The 22,222-nt window shown below is 42.7% G+C and overlaps 1 protein-coding gene across 1 annotated transcript; it reads right to left on the bottom strand.

Annotated features, from left to right (window-relative positions):
- Positions 1–32: 32 nt before the first annotated feature.
- On the bottom strand, positions 33–14,364 carry LOC147192065 (ras-GEF domain-containing family member 1B-B-like). The gene is made up of 13 exons (XM_086134279.1): positions 14,131–14,364; positions 8,580–9,108; positions 8,367–8,489; positions 7,459–7,596; positions 7,085–7,300; positions 6,787–6,861; positions 3,767–3,859; positions 3,576–3,678; positions 2,685–2,764; positions 2,365–2,556; positions 1,334–1,457; positions 1,078–1,150; positions 33–956 (listed from the first exon to the last, which is right to left on the bottom strand). The coding sequence occupies exons 2-13, from the start codon at positions 9,099–9,101 to the stop codon at positions 923–925; spliced, it is 1,773 nt and encodes a 590-aa protein (XP_085990405.1). The 5' UTR covers positions 9,102–9,108; positions 14,131–14,364; the 3' UTR covers positions 33–922.
- Positions 14,365–22,222: the final 7,858 nt, after the last annotated feature.

Genomic DNA, 22,222 nt, shown 5'->3' with positions numbered 1-22,222 from the left:
AGGTACCGAGAAACACAAAATACACAGGAAAGTTTGAACAAAGCACACGAAAAGCATTTTATAAAACATTTAGACCATAAAAAGAGCTTTTTTTTACATGTAAAAAAAATGATACAGATGTCCCCTTGTCATGAAACGAGACATGGAGGATGACTTGTTTCCTATTTGTGTTAAAGCTGTACTCCACACACACTTCTATCAAAGCTTAGCTGCTGTGTGCAAAATTAAAAAACAACAACAACAAAATAAACACTTTACAAACCAGCACGGTGAATACTCAAGGAACATTCAGTGTTATACTTTTTTTTTTGATACAAAATACAAATTAATACTGTAGGAAGAGGAGCCAATAAGTCCAGTAAGAAAACACAGGTGAAGATGAAGCGCAGCGTTCAGCTTGTACGACATTGCACAACTGGTTCACCGGAACAAAGTTCAAAGTGCCACAAAGGAGTTCATGTTAGAGCAATATTTCATTGTTGACATAAAAATTTTTTAAATGAAGCGCTCAACAAGACAACGGGGCCCAATGTCCACTTCCTGGTCTCCATTGTGTTGCAATAAAAACAAGTTGGTCCTTCAATGGCTCCTCCTTCACCAACATACAACTGGAGTGTTGTCATAAGTGATTGCCGAACAGGACGATAGGAATAAGGCAAGTCCGCCCAACCTTTCCGACAAACTCTCTGCATGAAGTGCCTCAGGAAAAAAAATTACGAGGCCGTGAAATTACACAGAAAGTGGAATCCTTCAGCATAGGAGGGCTCAAAATGTTGCAGTTATTAGTCTGTTGAGACTAAACGATTTAACTGAGAAAATGCAGCTTCGGCTGTTCCAGGTCTGGTCCAGGGAATGTACTGTCGAGCTTTAACGTGCTATTTAACATGTTTATTTACACCTGGCAAAGTGGAAGAGATTGTCCTCATGACCGATTCTCTCGATGCAGCAGGGAAGATCTAATAGGGGGGGGAAAAAAAGTTGAACTTTAATATGAGGGTTAAGCTGGTGTGTGTGTGTGTGTGTGTGTGTGTGTGTGTGTGTGTGTGTGTGTGTGTGTGTGTGTGTGTGTGGACTCACCGGAGAGATCGACGACTGTCCTTCTCCATGTTGTTCTCCGGCCCTTCGCTTTCGTAAGAGGCCAGATGCAGCTCTGCACAAACAAATCACCACAGACAATTTTCAGTCGTTGTCTCATGGGGGGGGGGGGGAATAACTACCAGTACACACACACACACACATGTGCAAACACAGCACCAAAAAAAAAAAAAAAAGTCCAAATACTCATGTACATGTCTATCTAATGAGTTAAGCACAAAAAAAAAGAGTGACTGACCGTCTTCGGCAAAAACCGGTGTGGTGACAAGATGTTGGAGGATTCTGCGATCTCTGTCGAACGGGCATATCACTTGACGCCACACCAGGAACTCGCTCACTTGCTTCGCTAGCTCCCAAAGTTTCTGAAAACAAAGACAATGAGTGTCATGTCCTGAGTTTCAGCGGTTAGCGTTTTATTTACCACAAGGGGGCGCTATGACACTGCACTTATTTAACTCTCAGGCTGGATTGACATTGGGCCCAATTGATACGAATTTTTGAGATAAATGCCGATTCTGCGATTTGGTAGAATGAAAGTCAGATTAATTGTCCAATTCATTAAAAAAGACATACAGAGTGTAAAATAATTTGGTCTGTTAATGTTTGCAACAATTAACATGAATTCCAGACAGAACATATGATGTTGTCCTGTAGTTTTTAATTTTCCAACAGAAAAAATATTGAGGGGGGAGGGGAATGTTTGCATGTCATTATCTTTGTTGCAACGTCTTGACGTGTTAAAAAAAAAATTAATACGGCTGATTTTTGCCCATTTAAAAAAATGCTAATAGCAGCCAATTCATTAAAACAATCCTGACTTCTTGCTTTCAGTTGGAACAATTTGGGCAGCTGCCACAGGAGCGTAAATGGGAAAAAAAAACACAGAGTCGTATATGTTCACTCCGCAATCCGGCTTCTTCCAAATGTGCATAAAATCTGATGCATAATCAGACACCTGCCAATGTCTGTGCAGCGCAAACACGCAGATTACATCTACCCAGTTAATGGCAACTAAATGCACCATTTTGGGACCTATACACACTCGTGTCTGCCCATACGACACAAATATACTTTGGAAAACATCCGCTTAAACCTAAATGACAGTAAAAGCATGCACCATTAGTAAATATGATACATTTACATTCCAGGCGTGACCATCATCAGCAGATGGTGGCCAATGGAGTAACGTGGCATTCACCCTCATTTAAATAAATAGGAGGGAGAGTCAGCAAACACAACGAAGGGTCTCTCTCGAGTGGTGGGACCAACCTCAAAGTTGATGTGTCCGTTGGGCAGCCTGCTGGCACATCCTTCATTCAGGAAGTAGATGTCTTTAATGAGCAGGCTGAAGAAAGGAATCACAATCTTCTCCTGGACGCTGTGTGCGGTCTCAGACCTCTGGGTGGCGCCGCGGAGAGCCGTGCGATAGTTGCTGAAGTTGCTGGACGGGTCCATCTGGTGCTGAATGAGAAACGGACCAATGAGGTATTATTAGACATTTGCTAAATAAGCACAAAGCGTTTTTTAATGTAACAGCACAGTGGGACGGCCCGGGATGACATTTCGTGCCTGTGTGTGGGTTTTCTCACCTCGAGAATTTCAAACTTGTCGGTGTTGACTTTGCTCCAAGTCTTTTTCAGTCTGGCAACAGGACTCATGTTCATCCCAGCTGAGACACCACAAAAAAAAAAAGATGAGATTTAGCACAGCGAGTCCGTTTCTGTTTTTTTTTTCTGTAGAGAAACAATGCAACACAACCATATCCAATCGTATAAAACGCCAACGATAAAATACGAAAATCTCCTTTCACAAAAGCCGCCATTTCACAGCTCTAAATTATAAATCACGCAAAGGCGGACCAGAGGGAAAGACCTTCTGTTCAAAAGCCTTTGGCGCACGGACGGCCGTTGACACAAAGTGATTATTGCGAACTGTGTCACGCCAACGGAGGCTATTTAAAAATCCCACCCTGAGGTGGCGTTGTGCCTGCTTTTGTTTTGGCTCAGTGGAAACAAGAAATCAACCCGACAATGGATGCTGTTTGAAAGGCTAATTAGTTCGGCCAAGGGTGGGAATGTGATGACATCGTCGACGTGATCAGCATGGTGGAATCCAAAGCAAAAATGACCTTCGAGGTTAATAGCCGGTAACTAAGCATTCTTGTTGTTTATGTGTTTCCGTGCTTCTTGGATTGGATTGGATAAAACTTTGTCAAATGTACTGTACGTGTAACATGTAACATACAGCACAGATGAAATTTCTTCCCTTTCTTGTTAAATTTCTTGTTATAAAATACAAGTCTACACCGATGCGAAAAAAATGCAAAACAACAGACAACTTTTTTTTTTTTTTCCGGTGGGGGTCGAGTTGGAGACGCCGACCATAATGCTGACATCCTCGAACCTCTCAAATAATCATATAAGCCGCCTCATTTGTTGGAAGAATGACCGAGATGATTCCCAGAAGGTCCAAATACTCACTGATGATTGCCATGAGGGAATTAAAGTTCCCAATGTTGTAACACTCCTGCGCCACGTCGATGAAGAACTCGATGATCCGCGCTCTCTGTTTCTTTTTCACCGGCTGGAATGTGAGAACGCAGAGTTTAACCCAAAGACTTTCCCAAACGCGTGACCTCTGTCAAATCGTCACAAGTGAACAACGAACGTACCATACAGATTTCTGTGGCCACAAGGTAACTCAGTCTGTTGAACCAGTTCACGTACGTTTCCAGGTTACTGGTCTTGCGCTTTCGGAAGAAACCCTGAGAAAACACAGACAACATGGTCAAAAACACTCAACTAAATAAATAAATCATGGATAGATAACGAGGATTGCAATGAAAGCCTCCCCCTGGGTGCCTTGTGGTTACGTTCATTTGAAGAAACAAGTGCACATCCATCTACTGAGCCCTTGAGAAATCTCTCAATCATAATATTCATATCTGTCCGTTTTCGGCGCAGATGCAAGTCTTGGCTTGGCTAAGTTGAGCGTCGTGATTTATTATTATTATTTTTTTAATCTTGCCGATGTTAATTATAAATGACAAAGACAGGCTGTCTGCCTATTTGTCACTTCCTGCTGGACAGGATCTTGAGAGCCCTCACTCCCACACAAGCGTTCCTACACAATGACATCTCTGACGTGTCCTCTGTTTCGTTTTGTTTTGGTTTTTGGGGGTTTTTTTTTTTACATCTCATTTGCATCTGCCTTCGCCTCACCTGGCTCACATGTGGTGTTTGTGGGGGGGGGGGGGGGGGATCTGTTTGCTGATGGTACTTTCATGTAAAAAAGGGTGCAGTTATGTAATACAATATAAGACAACTGTATTTATATCGTGCTGCAGCTGTAACAAAACGCTTTCCATATAATACAACAATAATAGAACAAAAGGAAGTGAAAAGAGTCAATTACAAACAGAAGTACAGTATTTTAATTTGAACTCTAAAATGTACGGGGAGCCAGTGAAGGAAAGCCAGAAAATGGGGATTATATGCTCCCTCTTATTTCTTCTCCAGTTTGGAGGAAAGCAGCAGCATTTTGGACCAACTGGAGACTGTTGATGGAGGACTGGCTAATTAAAGGGCATTGCAGTAATATCCTCCTGACTACCAGTAGTTCAAATTTGTCCTCTGTAGAGGACATTTGTGAACCTAAATATCTCCCACCCAGTGCATCCAATCGCATTAACTCCTTTTGTTACTCTAAAGAGGACATTCAGTGCTTTCCAATGATACCAAATTTGTAGGGGTTAGAAAAAGTAAGAAAATGGCTTCCCTTAGTGCAAGCACTTTTTATGGGAAGAGGAAAAGTAATACTTTTTATCAAACACATTTTGTCTTGAAATGCTGTTGGCATTTTATTTATAAGACTCTTATGAACACGAGTTGTTTTAAGTGTATTTGAGCCTAGTATTCAAGTGTTTAAAAAATGTCGTGGAATTTCAAAAATTTCTTTTGGAGTAGTCCAATTACTTCACATAGATTGGGGAATTTCAAAATAGATGTGATTGGACAACATTTTTTTCTCCTGGTAGTCAAGAGGATATAGCCGAGATATAACGAAGGCATCGATTACTGTTTCTAAATCCTGCAGTGAAAGGAAGGGCTTTCTTTACCTTAGCCAGCTGCCTAAAATGAAAGAAGCTGGATTTAACAAACGGCACCAAAATTGCCGGTGCAGTTTCAAATCCCTGTCCAATTTAAAACTTGGCTTCAGAATGAGCATTTTTGATGGCACCTTGTGAGCAATTGGGGGGAGGGGGGGGGGGGGGGTTCTGGGGTTGGACTGGCCACTCCATAACACTACTCAGGGTATGCAAGCAAAATGCAAAGACGGTTGTCATGGTTCTGTTTGTGGCCAACAGGTGGCACTGTAGGTCTCCGCCTACAGCTGCACACCTGTTGGTCATTGTGTCATTAGTTGGTTTGTTTAAAAGGACTCCCAGCACGTCCTCTTGCTGTCAGTCATTGTTGCTGTTTGTTTGTTGCTGTGTGCACGTGTCATGTTTTGTTTTTGCTGCTTTGATTTCTTGTGCTTTTGCTGGACTTTATTTGAATGAGTTTTTGAATTAGTTTCTCCTGTGTGTTGCATTTTTGTGAAATACATTTTGCTCAGCCACCCTGCTCCTCCCTGCCTCTCTGCTTTTTGGTGTCCCCCAAATACCACCTCGCAAAACATGACAACGGTGCTATTTTTCAACACCCTGATACTACCGCATTCATTCATATTCACTTTCTGCAGTGTATCCGTGACAACATATTGTATATGTATCTCATATACTCCGTATTGACATGTTTTCTCCGGGTTTGGATTTGAGAATGCATTTCCAATACATTTGCATGAATGGAAAGTTACTGCAAGGATCGAAAGTCCGACTCTTTTGAAACACACTGCTATTATTCCGAATGCTTTTGTGCAGTTTCTACGGCTGGGTCCCCGTTCAGCTGTCCCAGTTGTTTTGTAGCCAGAGGCAGGTCACACCCTCCATAGGTTATAGATCATTCGCAATAATATTTTGCGCTCAAGTGTACAATGCATTATGAGAATTTAAAAAAAAAGAGAGAAGTAAAACTTCTTGGCCTTGGTGATGCAATCCTGGACAGGCTTACACAACAGTGGTGGCACACAGCTATAATTCAAGACTCCTCCCCATACTAACCCTTGTACCAAATGGTCTTATATAACTGGCGAGATGCCTGACACACAATGACAGAGCGCTGGTCCGCTATGGTGCTGTTTACAAGGCACCCTTCAGCTGACTCACAGCACACACTCGCACGTCAGACGCTCCCAGAGAGGGCCTCTTTCCCCATTGTGTTTGATGTACTTTCAAAAACTACTTTGAATAAAAACAAGTTCAGCGATATTCACACTCAGCAGCCAGGAGGATGCTTCATGTGGTTTCTGAAGCAATTCCTCTCTCCAAATTAGATGAGAAGCCATCGCCCAAAAATAGAAAATAAAAACACTGAAATGAACTGCTTGCTTGATTTGATGTTGTTAATTACAAACCGAATAAACCGCAAGCAGTAAGTGACAGATTTTTAAAAACATTACGCAACACTGCTTTCATATCTATGGATAAAATAAAATAACACGGTGTGCGGTTGCAATGTGTCTGCTTTGTGTCGATTTGGTGCCCACTGCCGTACGACATGATAACATTCAGTGCACACACACAAAGGCTACCTTGTGGTTCTCCAGAGGGTCCTTCAAGGCAAAGGTCTGGATAAACTCTTCGGGCCCGATAAAACTCAGCCTGTCCTGTGAAGGAAAGACAATACAAAATTAAAAAAACATGAACAACAATAATATCAGGAGCAGGATGCTGATGAAACTACACACACACACACATATATATATATATATATATATATATATATATATGTGTAGATTATTTGTTTTTACAGAAAACGTGAACAATCATGATACACCCCCCCTAATGTGTACAAATTACACATGCAAAGAACCAAAACAAAGTGCTTACCAGTTCAATGTGTGTCAGCTGTTGAGCGAGGATGAAAGGGTCATCACACACGCTCAGTACGTCGGTTCTTAGCGCCGATTCCCTTTTGCTCTTCAGGGAGGCGGGACGCTCGCTCGCCACGGCGCTCAACGCGGCCACCGCCTCTTCGTATTGGCCGAGGGCGGACAGGCGTTTAATCAAGCGCTGGGTCATCTGCTGCATGGCCCGCCAGGAGTACTGGTGCAAACAATGACATTCGAATGATTTATTTATTAATAAAGTGAATGATTTATTCACTTTATTTAAGAAGTTAAAATGTATTTCTGTTTTTGTGGGGGAGTGGCGTGGAGTGGCTCACAAAGTGTTTCAACGAAGGAGAAAAATCAGACACCAACCTCGTCCCCTCTGGCAACGTGGTGCGTCATGTCCTTGAGACAACGCATCATTCGCTCGTCCCTGAAGTCATACGGGAAAGTCTCGGTCCATTCCGTCAGCAGCTGAACGAGCTTTGGCGCCACCTCGCGGAAACGGATCTGGACCGACACATGTGACATCATAAATGTTTTTTCCCCACGTAGGTTTCGTTGGCAAAATCGTAATAGTTACTCCTGATCTGCATTGCTCTGTTTTGTCCCTTTAACAAATACCACCTCAAGCAAAGATTTTATCAAAAATAAAGCTGAGAGTTTATTCCTAAGCGTAGGCCACTCAAACATTATGAACACTTTGTACATTAAAACAGCACTTCAAAAAAAGTGAAATATAACTGAACAGCAGTTTGGCGGTGATTCTTTTGTGCACCACCAGAGGGAGCTCTCCATACATCACAAATCAAGCCATAAAACAAAAAGCATCGTGAAATACTTTGGGATGTAATTGTCCCCCAAATTTAATCAAGTAGCAAATATTTGAAAACTGACAAATAGTAAGTAGTATTTCATGCTGTTTACAACGGTGATTCCTCATTAGTGTGCCATAAGATATCATTAGTTGTGCGGTGTGGTGAGAAATGACACAATTTCATTTCATTGCTCCGATAAACTAAATAAAAAAATCATCTAGGGTATTAAAGAACTCAACGGGTCCAGATTTCACACTAAGTAGTTGTCAGGTTTTGATCAAATTATTTTCTTTTGTCAAATACACGCCTCGGCTTGGTATGCAGTGTCGTTTTCTGCACATGTGTGACTGCTACGCCTCCACCCGGTAAGAACCTAAATCGGTTCCGATGGTAACAATGTGGGAACGCACATCTCCTCAGACAAACTGTGTGTAGAAGACGGTGTGTATATAATCCGCCCACCTTATCCAGCAGGGTGTCTCCGGACCTCTGTTGCTCCACGCACAGGTGACAAACTCGCGTCATGAGTTCGTAGGGGTGCAAAAAGAGGCGTGAGCTCAGCAAGAAGGTGAAAACGTACGACCTCTGACCATGTGAAGGACACAGAACACAAAGAGTGAGCACTAAATGATAAGGAGCGTGTTTATGAATCCCGAGAGAGGGCGTGCGACTTACATCGGGGTAGTAGTCCACGGTCGGGACCAAGTGTTGGATCAGCGCCTCGAGGGACGCCGAAACCAAACTGTTGTCGTGGTAACACATTTCCCCATAGCTGGCGGTGATGCCGTGTCCGTAAAGTCGACTTTTGGCGGCGGCGTTGCTCCGACAGGACTGTTCGCTGCCGCTGCTGGTGCTGGTTTGTCGGTGCACTCGTGCGGGACAGGTAGTGCTGTGCTGACGTGGGCTGTGTGGCTGCGCGCCGGAGTGAAGCTTCTCCGAAACGGCACTCCTGCTGCTGTAATGACGCTCCTTAGTGCTTCCGGAGTCCGCGGCTACGACGCAATACAGGCTGTGAGCGTGCGGTATGTCATATGGGTTCTCTGCCTCGGAACAGCCTCCGTTGTAGGCGCTTTCCTTGGTGATCTTGACCGAGGCGCAGTGGCGGTATGGGCTGTGTGGCTGCTGGTAGTTGTTGCTGTTGCTGCCGTAAAGTCCGCAAGGGTTAAACTTGCCGGCATATGGGGTGATGGGAGGCATGGTCACCCTGGGGAGAGAGAGCACAAATTAACTTTTCATCATCTTCAAAGAGCATTTTTGGGCTGTTTTGTTGGGTTTTACTTTTATCCAACCATTAACTCATTCACTCCCAAAGACGTTTTTATACGTCTTTTCAGACTTGGTCCAGAATCTGAAAGTAGTAGCTGGTAGTGAATGAGTTAACTGAAAAGCCATGCAGGCACGGGTTAAAAAAAAAAACTAAACTATTTACCTGCCTCTGTTTTGTTTTTGTTTTTCCACCACATGCAAACTACCAATAAAATGGTGTGCTTTAAATGTTTTGTTTTAAGTTAGAACCTTAGCTTGGGTAAACGTGAATCCCCAAATCCCTCCATTCAGCTCTTGCGCAACCTGTTGACTATACCGTGAACTGGAATGTGGTCAATCTTTAAGCGAGGCGTAGGTTGTGCAAATATCGTGAAAGCTGATCACTCAAAGTAGAGATTCAGAAGTGTGTCAAAGTAATTACGCTTGAGTCGTATAATCGCATTCCCTCGGGCTTTGAACTTTGTCGACACCCCCCCCATGTGGAAATTCACTCTGCCTTACATGTTTCTATCCTACATACGCCTCCGTTTACGTTGTTGCGATTCTACTTTTGCTGCTTTGTCCAAAGGAAAAACAAACGGGCAGAAACACAATCTCGGGACAAAAGTGATTTTATTGTCTTAATGGTGAAGATAATCGGATCCGAGGAAGGTAAGCTGATCCTAAACCAGCACCCGGGCATGCTTTAACTCTGGAGCCATGCTCATCCTGCCTTAGGACCATATGCCAGTGTAAATCAAGCCGGGGCTTTCACGCACGCGCGCAGTCAAGGCGCATACCTCAAACACGGATGCGCGTTTGCAGCGTGTCCAAAAAAAAAAAGAGACAAAAGCCCGCAGGAATCCAGGAGCTTTTTTTGTTGTTGTTGTTGTTTGGCCATCAGAGGACGCCAGTGTCAGCCATCTCCAGCGGCAGTTTGTCTGTGGACGATCTGCAGTCCTTCCTCCTAACCAATTTGAAAGATGACTGTGGCTTGACATTACTCGCTCAACTTACAAGACGTCATCCGGAAAAGAACCATAAAGGTGGTCGACTCCACATGAGAAATAAACACATTATGACCGTCTTTGTAAGAGGGGGGGAGGGGCATCTCAAACACTTGGCTCTTCCGAGATGGAATTCCTTCAAAGTTGACCCCAGTGCAATTTAGTACTTCCATAATGCAGCTTGAAAATCTTAAACGAAATTGTAGGTTGGACAACTTAATGATGACATTGGAAGCATAATTTAAAGCTAGCATTCTCCTCGGGTCTGAACTCCGAAAGACGACGGCCTTTGAAAAGTAATTTGATGTGGGAATAAAAGTGCAATAAATGCCCAAACCGAAGACCGCAAGGATACGGGCTCTCTGTTTCGTCAATGACTATGTTAATTCCTACGTTTTAAAGTTGATTTACCCTTTAATCTGCAAGCATTTATTTTGATGACACCACAGACAATAACTTTTCCGTAGGCCAAAAAAGTTAAGTAGTACTCTCGGTTCATCAAAAGGTTACAAGTGAAGTTGAGGAGGAGCTGCAGGCCCATCATCATCTCCGAATGCATCTCAAAGAAACACTTTGACAACAACACCATGTACTGGTTTGAACATGCGATCTACTTTGGGGCCATAGAAAAACCTCGTTGCTACGAGAATGTTTGTCTTTGCGTTGTACGTTTCCAACTTTCAAGCCAAATGCTCATTCTTGTTGTGACAATGCTGACGAAAATGACTTTGAGCATTGGATGGCTTTGGCGTGTTGAGTGACTCGACGTCAGTTGTAGTCACCGGTGGCTCGTTGGTGAAGGTGCTTATTACGTATTTGTTTTCATTTCATGTATAAAGCCATCCATTATCTTGATTTTGTTTTATTTTATTTGATGTTGTTTTTAACATTTGTGATTTTAACTGCTTGTTGTAAGGTGTCTTTGAGTTCTTAGAAAGGCGCCAACAAATAAAATGTATTATTCTTATTATTATTATGATATAAAGCGATTCAAAACTACTGACCCGCTTCTAAAGGTTCTTCAGGTTCCCGTTTTTTTTCTTTGCGCAATTATGCAAACTGAATTTTTAACTCTTTGAGGGTCACTCCAGTGGACAGTTTATCATGTTAGCAGATTATAGAGTGCATCAAAGGGTTAAATCATTTGGGGGGGGGGGGTTCCACTTTTGACCCATGAATAACAGAAAAGTGACCCAGCGCAGATTTAGACTTTTTTTTTGTGTGTGCGTGTCAGCCAAATTTTCCTGCGGTTAGTTTGATAAAAATCCCTGGACCTTCACCACACTACTTTGTCCAAATCATATTATGAGATTTACAACAACAAAAAAAAAAAGGTAGAGCCAGCTATGTTGAGATGGTGGGGGTTGCGGAGGAGGAAGGGGGGGTGGTCTTCCGACAATGGCGGTATTATCTGTCCTGTCATGGTCTTTACAATCGCACAAAGACCCGCGGGAAGAGATCAGAGCAGATCTCACACACAGCAGCAGCTTTCACACACTCTACCACCGCCAGGCTGTGTGACGCTGCCGCACCATTCGGGAGGCTCGCATCAGTTTCGCATCACTCAGTAGTTGGACGGAATATTCAGATCGCATATATCATCTGCACTGACCTAGACTGTAAAGCCACACTTAAGATTTGTGAAAGGGCCATAAACAAACTAGCATTTGTGTTGGTGGCAATGAAAGAAGTGCCTATCGAAACTAAGTTACAGATCCGAGCAGATATGATAAGCAAGCACATGCTGCAGGGGGGGCGAAGGTCAGCTACAATTTAGATTTTATGATGTTTAAACATGCGCAGCTGGCTCGGTCGTTGAACTGTAAATTGCCTCCAGAGAAGGCCAGAAAACTCCTTGTTACATCTAACGTGACCCACAAACAGGCTGCTGCCAAACTGTTGCATAAGATGGATGGAACTTTGTGCAAGTCCGTTTTAACCATCAAATACATTTTTCATGGGTGTTTTTTCCTCCCCTAAATGAGTTAACGTGATGATACACAAAAGATCGTGCATAATGATACCGAAAGGAAATACTGATTTGTTGTTGTTTTTTTTAAACATTGTGTCACAAAGGAAACATTGACCTAATGATCATTACAAACAACATGACGATGTGGATATTTATGAACGTGTATAATTTGGTGCCTGGGTGCGGTTTTAATTTGTACCTCATGTACTTTGGCACTAATTGACAATAACAAGTGCGTACAGGGCAGGCTTGTTTTTCTCAAGGCAAAAACCTTCACCATCAGCCCTATTAGTAACAATAAACAAGGTTGAAGTCCGAGCACATCACATTCTCGTGGTTTCCTCAAGGCAGGGGACCTTTTGAAAATGGACTGTGAAGACACGCACAAATCGCTTGCTTTTATCAACCTTGCCTGCCAAAGAAAGAAGAAGAAGGGCATCACCCCTTTTTTCTTCTCACCTACTCTTTGCACTGACTTCTCATATTTGGTTGTTCTGTTATGATTCATGACAAAATACTTACAGAAGGCACTTATATTTTGCACCTCCCACAAAGCTGAATAATATATTCGAAACACCTCTCAGTTGTGCTTTGATCTCTTTCAAGTGTCTTTTTTGCATGCCTCTGATTGGCTAAAATCGGGTTATGAGTTCAGGCATGAGGGGAAAAATGTTGTTTTGATATTGTTTTGAATTCAAGAGTACACTGGGAGCCTGAAATATCTAAATTTTTGTCACACTCCGAAATTGTAGTCCAACCTATTGAAACAAACAAATCCCCGTGAGGTTGTTTGTGTGACTTCGGTGATGCCTTGGAAACAAGTTTCTGCAGCAGATCACAAGCGTCACTTCTGATATCTTATTTCTCTTCTTGACTTTTCAAGCATGAGAACCTTGCCTCCGTCTCTATACACCCACAATCTTTTTTCTTTTTTTTTTTGACGTCTCACTTCGGTAACAACGCCACCGCGGCTCCAATGTCGTCATCACCTGAGCGGAGGAGCCAAAAGTAGAACTCAAATTGGAGACAAGAATCCAACTCATACTGATTAGATTTGAAGCTTCTCTTTTCTGTTCCGCCAACACGCACACGTATTTCCCAATGTATGTGCACCACAACGTACAACCGTCCACCCCCCCCCCCCCATGATCTGTTAGGTTAGTACAGTATTAACCTCGAGTCAAGGGGGATAAAAATATTATCTCTACTCCTATGAGGATATGATAAATAAACCCAAGCTTTGCACAAGGGCTTTTGCCATCGTCCACGAAACGAATGACAAACGGATTCTAATTATTTTTAGACCAGGTGCACCGAGGGGTGCTTTTTGGCTTACCTTTATGTAAATTATTAAATGTTGCGGGTGTAATTTTAGGAGCTTCCGTGCAGTCTGTCAGGTGGGCTGAGATGAAGCGTTCAAAAAAGGGAGAAAAAAAGACCGAGGGAGGGGAAGCCTTTTAAGTGTTTTTTTTTTCACCGCAACTTGGCCAGAAGCACACACAGTTTGTATTCTCCCCGATTCTTTTCCCCGCAGGCACACACAATCTGTTATTCGCTCTCTCTCACTAACATACACAGCCAAACACAAACACACGGGCACCATGGCTGGTCCACATTATGGGCTTGTGAGTGAGTCAGAACACAGTAAAGTCAGAGCTGCCTGCCTGTGAGAAGAAAAAAAAAAGCCATGCTGTGCAACCACAGTCTCATCGCAGGTGCTGGAGAGCCATGTTTGTTTGTGTGCGACTACAAGTCTAATTATAGCCTCTTGGTTGTGGTAAACAAATAACAACAAATGAGACAACTGTATAATAGCGGGTGTACAAAGTTTTACATAACAAACTTGACTTGATGCATTCACTTTTGATTTGGATGTTTGAATTAAATTACGACTTTAAGACAACGTAATTACGGCTGTAAAGAGTAATGAAGTATTTTCACACAAAAAGCATCCAAGGGTTGATCTACTAACGGGTAAAGATCAAAGCACTTAACTGCCTACCTTTGGTGCGTTACGACGTAACGTCCGAAGCGGAGTTTGAGGGCAAAAGAATAGCCAAGCTCTTCGTACTTTCCACCCGGTTGCTCGGACACTCTTATCGCACGCGGATAAAGCTGCACGGCGTGTTCTGTACTGATAAGTCTTTCATCAGGTTATCCGCGTTGTTCTCTGCTCCATTGGGTGCCTCCTCTGCTGTTATTTGAGTAGCTCTCAAGCAGTGGCGACTCGTCATGACTCTCGACCAGACCTATTCAAATGACACCCACAGAGCCGCGAAATCTGACCAATCATTGCTCGGTAGGCGGTTCCACCAGGCGCCCAGTGGACCAATCGCAGCGGGGAGTGAAAAAATCGAACTCTACCTACGTGTTGATTGGCTTGCTGGACGCCAGTCTTGTTTTTTTCCCAGTCATAGACGGAGGCAGCAATGTATTTATTTTATTTTATTTTATTTTCCGGGAGTGGAAGATGCAAGGTTTGATGAGCTTTTTTGGGTGGATGTTGTCAGTTAAAGCTTGTTAAAATCAAATGTCTCGGAAAACGTTGCCCTTCCAACACATTTTACTGTCAACATATTGAGTAACTAGTCATCTGACCCACAGCAGTTTGAGAATGACCAAAAATGTCAGATTTTAGGTCCCCCCCCCACCCCCACCCCCAGAACGTGGCTGAGCTGACATTTATCGTAATTGCCTTAAAAAATTCCATTTACACTTTTGAAAAGTGCTATCAAATATGAATGGAAAGTTAAATGAAATGCCCGTTTCAGTCATGAAAAATACCACCGATGTACTGTATATAAATACAGGAATTACAGCTGGTGGAGTAAACAAACATACAAACTACAGTAGTTTAAAGATCATTGTTTTCACACAACATGCAATGATGGAAAAAAGTGTAATTTGGAGGACTTTTCTTTATGCGAACTGGATGCAACGGTAGAAACATTGTGACTGGCTTTTAAAAACATCCAGTGGGGCTTTGATATCGTTTTGCTGCCAAGAGAACTGATGGCCAAACCACAGTCAATCCAATAATACATAGGGTATTATTGGATTGACTGCCAACAGGACATTGGTTTTCACATTTTCCTACAACGGGAATATGTTCCGTAATTGTTGCTGACAGAGCTCCCCACAGGTAAAAGATATTCCGGAGGAGTGTTGTTGTTTGAATGACACTGCACAGTATAAAAATACATCTAAAACTTAATGTTTATAACATCTTCACCACAACTCCATTCTGCTTTCTAATCTCATCTGAAGTCTGATCATTAAAAATGGTGAGTCCACAAATCTCTGTTCCACACACCTCATCCCACCCTTGTCCGTTCATTTGCATCACCTTACATAAACAAGAGTTCTACGTAGTATGGTTGAGCGTTGAGGTTGTGGGATGAATTCATGGTTTTGATCGCTGACGCCTCTTCTCTTGTGACACATGTTGTTCAGGCAAGAATAGATGATCTCTGGCTCGATCAGGCTGCGGGTGGGGGTTGGTGGGGGGGGGGGGGGGATTCTCGTCATTAGAATAAACCAACTCCTACGCCACTCACTCCACTGGCTTCTTTTCAACCCGCTCTGACTGTGCGTGGATTGTAATCACGTTGCATCTAAAGTACAACGCTCTTCCGGTTGAGTTTTCACCTTGAGGGTTGTGACTGTGACGCCAACGAGCTTCTCTTTAGGGAGAAGTTTCTGTCAGGGTGATCTATGATATCAAAGACATCATCAGCCTTAGAGCACAATTCCCTCAGTCATTTTTGAAGGTTTTAGGAAAGCAATAAATAAACAAAACAAAACCCAAGTAAGCCCAGGGAGAACATGAAAACTCCACACACGTCAGCTGTAGCCTTGATTCAAACCATGACCTGAAGTACTGTGTGGCAGACGTGCTAACCGCTAATCCTTATAATTAATTTCATTGTTTAATAAAAGACCTTTCGACCTGATCATACACATTGAAATTTATGTCCACCTGAATCCAATCCATATGCTACATTTGGCACCACTGGGAAATCGCATAAACCTTTGGAGATTTGGAGGTGCAACATTCCAGTCAAACGTCAACAAATAGAAACATGGCTGACAACCACAACAATCTATTTGTTTTGTGGACTGCCGCAATATTACTTTAATTGGAATAAAAAGAAGATACCTAAATATAAAATTATTCAAATTTCCAATTGCTCCAATAATTGTAATATTTCAGTGTATTAATCTGTCTTGTATTATATTAATAGGAGTACTTAAGCACTAAGCAAAAATATTTTTGAGAGTTGTATGATTTTCCTCTTCATTTTATTTGCAAAGTGATCATAATAAATCGCGGCCTTTTGGTTGCAAGGTTTTTGTTTTGCACCTTTATGCATTTCTGGTAATCATTGACAAAACAAATGATGTCAGCTGCCCGCCACCAGTGCGCCATCGTGAGTGCGGGTGGGATCACAATGACAGCTGGCTGAGATCATTACGATGTGGGATGGGGGGGGGGGGGGGCTGAAGGGTTGGAGAGGGACCCCCACAATTGGGGGAAGGCGGGAGGGGGGTACAGTGTGAATTCTTTTCGTGTGAAGAATGTGTTCACTATTGCTGCACTTTTGTGTTTATTTTCATTGCTGACCTGCAGCGGGTGACAAGTGAGCAGATAGTCCCGATCGCAGGGGTGAGATGGGGGCTGTTTAGGTGGCGTGGAGGAAGGGGGAGCGGAAGGCGGGTGACTCACAGGCTTCCAGTAAGAGCCCTGTCTCCGCTACTGGAAGCCCCCGACCCATCCTGCGTTGAGACAATACATGGCCAATCATCAGTGGGATTTTTTTTTTCACTTTGCAGCACAGAAACAGCAGAGGTCGTAAAAAAAAATTATGAAGCCGCCAATTACGGAGGCGGCAGCTGCTGTCCAGCCTTTCTTGGACTAATGGGTTTGATTGCACATGCCCACGTGGAAGCAATGAGGTTCATCAATTCAAAAACCGTTTTTCGTGGAGGTGTCACAAGCTTTTAGCGTTTCTGCATAACAAATGCCATGTTTTGATCTGCCGAAAGAGAAGTTTAAAGATAGCTTTTGACAGAAACATGAATCATACGTGCGGGACTCATCACTCCTCTCTTCCGCAGAAATAGACTCAAACACATGCACAGTGGGCACCATTCACTGATTCGTCCGCCTGTTCTGTTCTTTATTGGAAGTGACCCATCTTTCTGCGTGACCCCCGTGACCTGCAAAGTGAGTTTCTATAGCAACTTTGAGACAGCAAAGTGGATCACTTTTACCCACTCAGGATGAGCATTCATGGGAAAAAGAGCTGAGGCTGGTGGACAGAAAATCCTTGGACATAAATCACTGCAGCAACGAGAGCCCTTCTCTTACTTTGGGGGTGTTTTATTCAGTAAAAACAGGAAATACGTTTTTTGGGTCACGTGACAGATGTTAAAAGTAGGGAACAAATCGGATGAATTTGAGCATTTCTCCCACCCGTCCATTTAAATTCAGCAAGGACCTTTTTGTAAACGATCGTTACAGACCATTGTAAATGTTAACACTGTTCAATATTGACATTACGAATCCTTGTGAAGTCAACCTTGTCTCTCAAGGCACTCACCACATAAGATGACAGTTTGCTCAGCTTTTTCAATTTCTTCTTCTGGTATTCTGGACGTTGCCTCTCGCAGGTCAGTCATGATACGTTGGCGCTCGTTGGTCATCTCGAGAACACCACACGCTATCAAAACAATCGGCACACACGCCCGATTTTCCCATACATTGGGTATCTCTGAAAAATCGGTACGTGTGTACCCATCTTAAGGCTGGAGCATCACTTGCACTCGCCCACTGTGAAAAAAAACAAAAACATTTCAAAGTCACCGTTCCAACTCATGAGACGCTGCTGCCCTACAAGGTGTTTCCCGTCAACATCCCTCAATTCTTTTGTTTGCTGCCCTGTATACTTGGATATGATGACAACGCTCGCTGCAGAAGCAAAACTCGTGGATAACATCCTCTGAACACACCCCTGAATCAATTAATTCATCAATCTGTTTAGCATAAACCCTTGAACATTCTTCTCAATTTTAACCCTTTCAGGGACAGCGGTTACGACAGTGGACAGTTGATCATGTTGTCAGGTTACAGGGTGCATGAAAGGGTCCATTCCAAGACATGTTGGATGGTTCTGTGCTTCCAACTCGATTAAAAGAATTTGGAGAGCGTCACTTGATTTTTCCCGCACGACTGTGCACACGTGCACATTACAGGGTCCAAAAAAAAAGAATGATTGGTTTTGGTTTGAAAGAACTCACACAGAACCCTGAACTCAACCCAGGGGTGATGGTCAGTTGGTTATGGTTACGTTGATCAACAAATGGCAAAGAATGAACGTCTGCGAGATATAAAGGTAAACTATACAAGCCAAAAATGCCGTCACACTTCAAACAGAAGTGGTCACCATGCCGACTTTGAATTTTCTTTTCAAAAGTTCAAATTAAGAATGCTCATTTGCGGAACAAATCGTTTGTTCCCACTCTCTGGATAAATGACGGATCAGCTTCTTCTTCCTCTTCGAAGTTTATACTCCTCCACCTGGTTTGTGTGGGACTGCACTCATGTTTGCTATTGATGGATAACAGCGGGGGGCCAGAGGGCCCGTTTCCTGCATGTGCCCTTCGCTTCCATGTCACACACACAGATATCCTCTAAGGATGGAGGGCGGCTTGGCACAAATGCACATCAACTTTCATATGCGTGACCTACATTGGCAAACGTACAAAGCACACCATGCCTTACATCCTCTGTGGAAAAAAAAACCTTTAGATTTCCTCTTGTTCCAACTGCAAAAAAAACATTCAATATCCAGGACAGAAAATAATGAGTTTTGACGAATCTGCTTGTGTATCCTCGTGTATCTGGGCAGTAAGAGACGCACTAGTGACACGCGGATAGCTTGCGGGACTTCCATTTTTTATGGCTTGCTGTCTAATTCTAGAAACGCCTTGAAATGGAGCTCAACATATGCGCCGAAAAGAAAGTGGACATGGTCAACTGACAACACGCATTTGAATTGGCGCTCACCTTATTGCTTTGTTATTTCACCAGAGTGCAAGCGAGGCAAGACTTACTTTGCGGGTTTGCTTGTCAGCACCAAATTGCTTTTTTTTCCTCTCCTATCATCACAAAACCGGCGCATCGTTTTGTCCAGCTCGCTGGCTACAGCAGGTTGACATGCATAGAAGTCATGTCTGTGGGAATCTGTGTAGCCTGGCTACCTGTGTACCCAACCCAGACCTTTTATTAAACAGTGTAAACTCATCATACCGTCCACGACACTGCTGTTTTGTTTTTTTTCCTCGAGGCAAAAAGAAGCACTAGCCCTCGTCTTCCCATGCACTTTATATCTAAATTCCCCCACAATGCCGTTTCCCAATAAAGTGTTAAAGGCAGCAGAGGTCAGAGGTAGGATGTGAGCTTGCCCACATGCTTAGTAAAAACACAAGCCACAATCCATCTGGTAGTGAGCACAGCCTGCAAGTGTTTTGATTTAGTTCTGTAATTTTGCTGGAGCTGGAGCGGTTTTTACTGTAAGCCACTCCTACACTGTCTGCAGATGTGCTACTTCACCAAGATGAACTGGGAGGGAGCTCCACATACACTTAGCAGCGTGTACGTATACAGAAAGTGTGTGTAGTGGGGCTGTCGGGGTGGTGGGGGGTGGTATGTTTACAAAGACAGAACTTTTATTTTATTTTGTTGAGACCTTGTTTTTTGTCAGATGTTATCCTTCAAATGTTAGTCGGGTCTTAGGTTTGAGGCAAACAATTATGGTCTGAATTGAGTTGAGGGTAAATGTTGAGGTGTGGACATAACTGCGGTGGTTACGGTTTGGGGAAAAGGGCCAAGGAATGCAGCAGGCAAATTCAAGTCTTCACGTGGGAATAATAAGAGGAGAATGAAATGGAAAATGATTGCTAGTAAGCAGGCTGCAGATATTTTCATAAATCTCCCCCCCCCCCCCCCCAAAAATGTGACTGTGAACAAAATTTGTGCTACAAGTTGATGTCAATCCATCCGTTTTCCAGCACTTATCCTGTTCAGGGTTGCGGGTGAGGTGGAGTCTCATGTCCCAGCTGACATTGTTTGAAGGGCGGGGCACGCTAGTCAATCACGGGGAGCTCAACCTTGGTTTCATCGGAACATAACACATTTTCCCACATGTGTTTGGAAGGTTTTATTACAGTCCACCGAAACCAAGGCTGAACTTTTTGGGCCATAATTCTTCAAGGTATTTTTGGCGCAAACATCAAAAGAAAACCACACCTACAGTCTAGCATGATGGTGGTGGCAAAATCACGCTTTGGGGCTCTTTTTCTTTAGCTTGAGTTGTGGAGGGAAATATGAGCAGTTGAAAATAGCAATCGGTGCTCGCGGAATGCCTTCAGGTCTTTGCGAGAAAGCAAAAGCCTGAAATTGGGAGCCGATTCTTTTAAAATTTTTATCAGAGCTGTTTCAAAAGGTGGCGCACGCGTGCTGAGCTGACTCTAATTTAAATGAGTTTAAATGAGAATGCTTGATTCTGACAACAGCCGTATCCCTGGTTGTAGGATGATGCACACTCTTTATTTTTCCGTCCATTCATTTATTTATTTATTAGTTTATTTTTTTTTGTCTATTTATTTATTTGTACTTGTTTAATAAAAGACACTTTCTGTGATTTATTTTAGTCTCCTTTCTTTTAATCAGGAAAAACAAGTTGGCATTTGAACAGGGGTGTGTAAACTTTTTATAGCCACTGTTCTATTTAAATGTTTGCATTTTATTAATCTAAGAGGTAGTATTTGTAAAAAAAAAGAAAAAGAAAAAAGAAAAAGTGAGTTATAATTATTGGCTGCAAATTTACTTAGAGTTTTTGGTTTCCTGAAAATATTTTGTTCGTCGGCAAGTAAAATCTAAATTCACATTTTTCATTGAACTATGGAAATAAATCAATATTTCTACCAAATTCTAATTTATCGAGATGCACCTATATTTGCAATTTTTTTTTCAAGGGCATTATAACATCATCGGGTGTCTCAAGTAGATAATGAGTGCAGGGGGTTTTTTTTGTTTTCTTTTGTTTTTTAGTCACATTCATCACTGTCATCCAACTTCATTGTATCATAACAAACAGCGGCTAAACCAACATTCTTATCATTCCTGTTCATAACCAGAAGAATACAATTTCTATATGCTTTGCGGTGACATCATACAAACATCCCTTACTCAAAGAGAGGAATGCAAAAGGACCCCATCTGCATCCGGTACTTTCTATTCATCCTAACACATAATGTGTGAAAAACAAACTTGTTTTCAGCCCTTTGTATTGTTTCTGCACATGTGCTGTTGCCCAACTGAAGTATTCATCGCCAGTCGAGAGGCGAGCCCCTTAAAATTGTTTATGCTGGCCGTTTAGCTGCAGGTGCACAGTCAAACAAACCCCAGCGATGGAAATGAGGGAGGGGTTTGAATGTGACACAAACAGGAAACGAGCTTTGTGTTCCCTGCTGCTCTGCGGCGATTCCGATCTTAGCCCGCACTTTTCAAGGCTTTTTTTTTTTCAACACAGTGCCTCTTGCCAAGCGCTTGCGTAATGTACACCAGCGCGGGATGTTCATTTCCTAAAGTTATTGCTTCTTTTATTTTTTTAGTTTTTAAATGAATTTCTCATGGCCTTACATATGAAACAGAAATAATGAGTGCTTTATTATAATTTTTCATTTTTTTAGCAAATATTGGACATCTGTCCTCTATGGCTCAAATCATTTTTACTGCAGCGCCATTTAAAAAAATAATTTCAAACAGGCATAAAGGCCCCCTGAAAGCTGCCAGGCAATTAAAATGGCCGCATTACAGAAAATCAAAAGCAATGCCGATAGGCGGGGGGGGGGGGGGGGCGTTTTGCATTTGATATTACTAGTTGGGTCTAGTGGCCTGCATGGCCAGAACTGAGATTCAAAGCAAAACCTCAGTTCTGGCCTCCGGTGCATTTTTCTGCAAGTACTTCCTGCCACATCCCAAAAACATGCATGTACAGTAATTGACTGATATTGAGTTACGTATGTAA

Source organism: Hippocampus guttulatus, chromosome 17 (genome assembly GCF_054856545.1).
Source record: "Hippocampus guttulatus isolate MCC_2025c chromosome 17, RoL_Hgut_1.0, whole genome shotgun sequence".
NCBI classification, from domain to species: Eukaryota; Metazoa; Chordata; class Actinopteri; order Syngnathiformes; family Syngnathidae; genus Hippocampus; species Hippocampus guttulatus.
The sequence above is the reverse complement of the archived record's forward strand: the minus strand, read 5'-3'. Positions and strand labels throughout refer to the sequence as shown.

Excerpts from the sequence above, each read along its gene's own strand:
- LOC147192065 (XM_086134279.1), bottom strand. The coding sequence starts at position 9,101 with ATGCCTCCCATCACCCCATATGCCGGCAAGTTTAACCCTTGCGGACTT. Across the intron at positions 3,860-6,786 it reads ACCCTCTGGAGAACCACAAG|GGTTTCTTCCGAAAGCGCAA; the intron begins GTAGCCTTTGTG and ends GTGTTTTCTCAG. Across the intron at positions 1,458-2,364 it reads ACGGACACATCAACTTTGAG|AAACTTTGGGAGCTAGCGAA; the intron begins GTTGGTCCCACC and ends CTTTGTTTTCAG.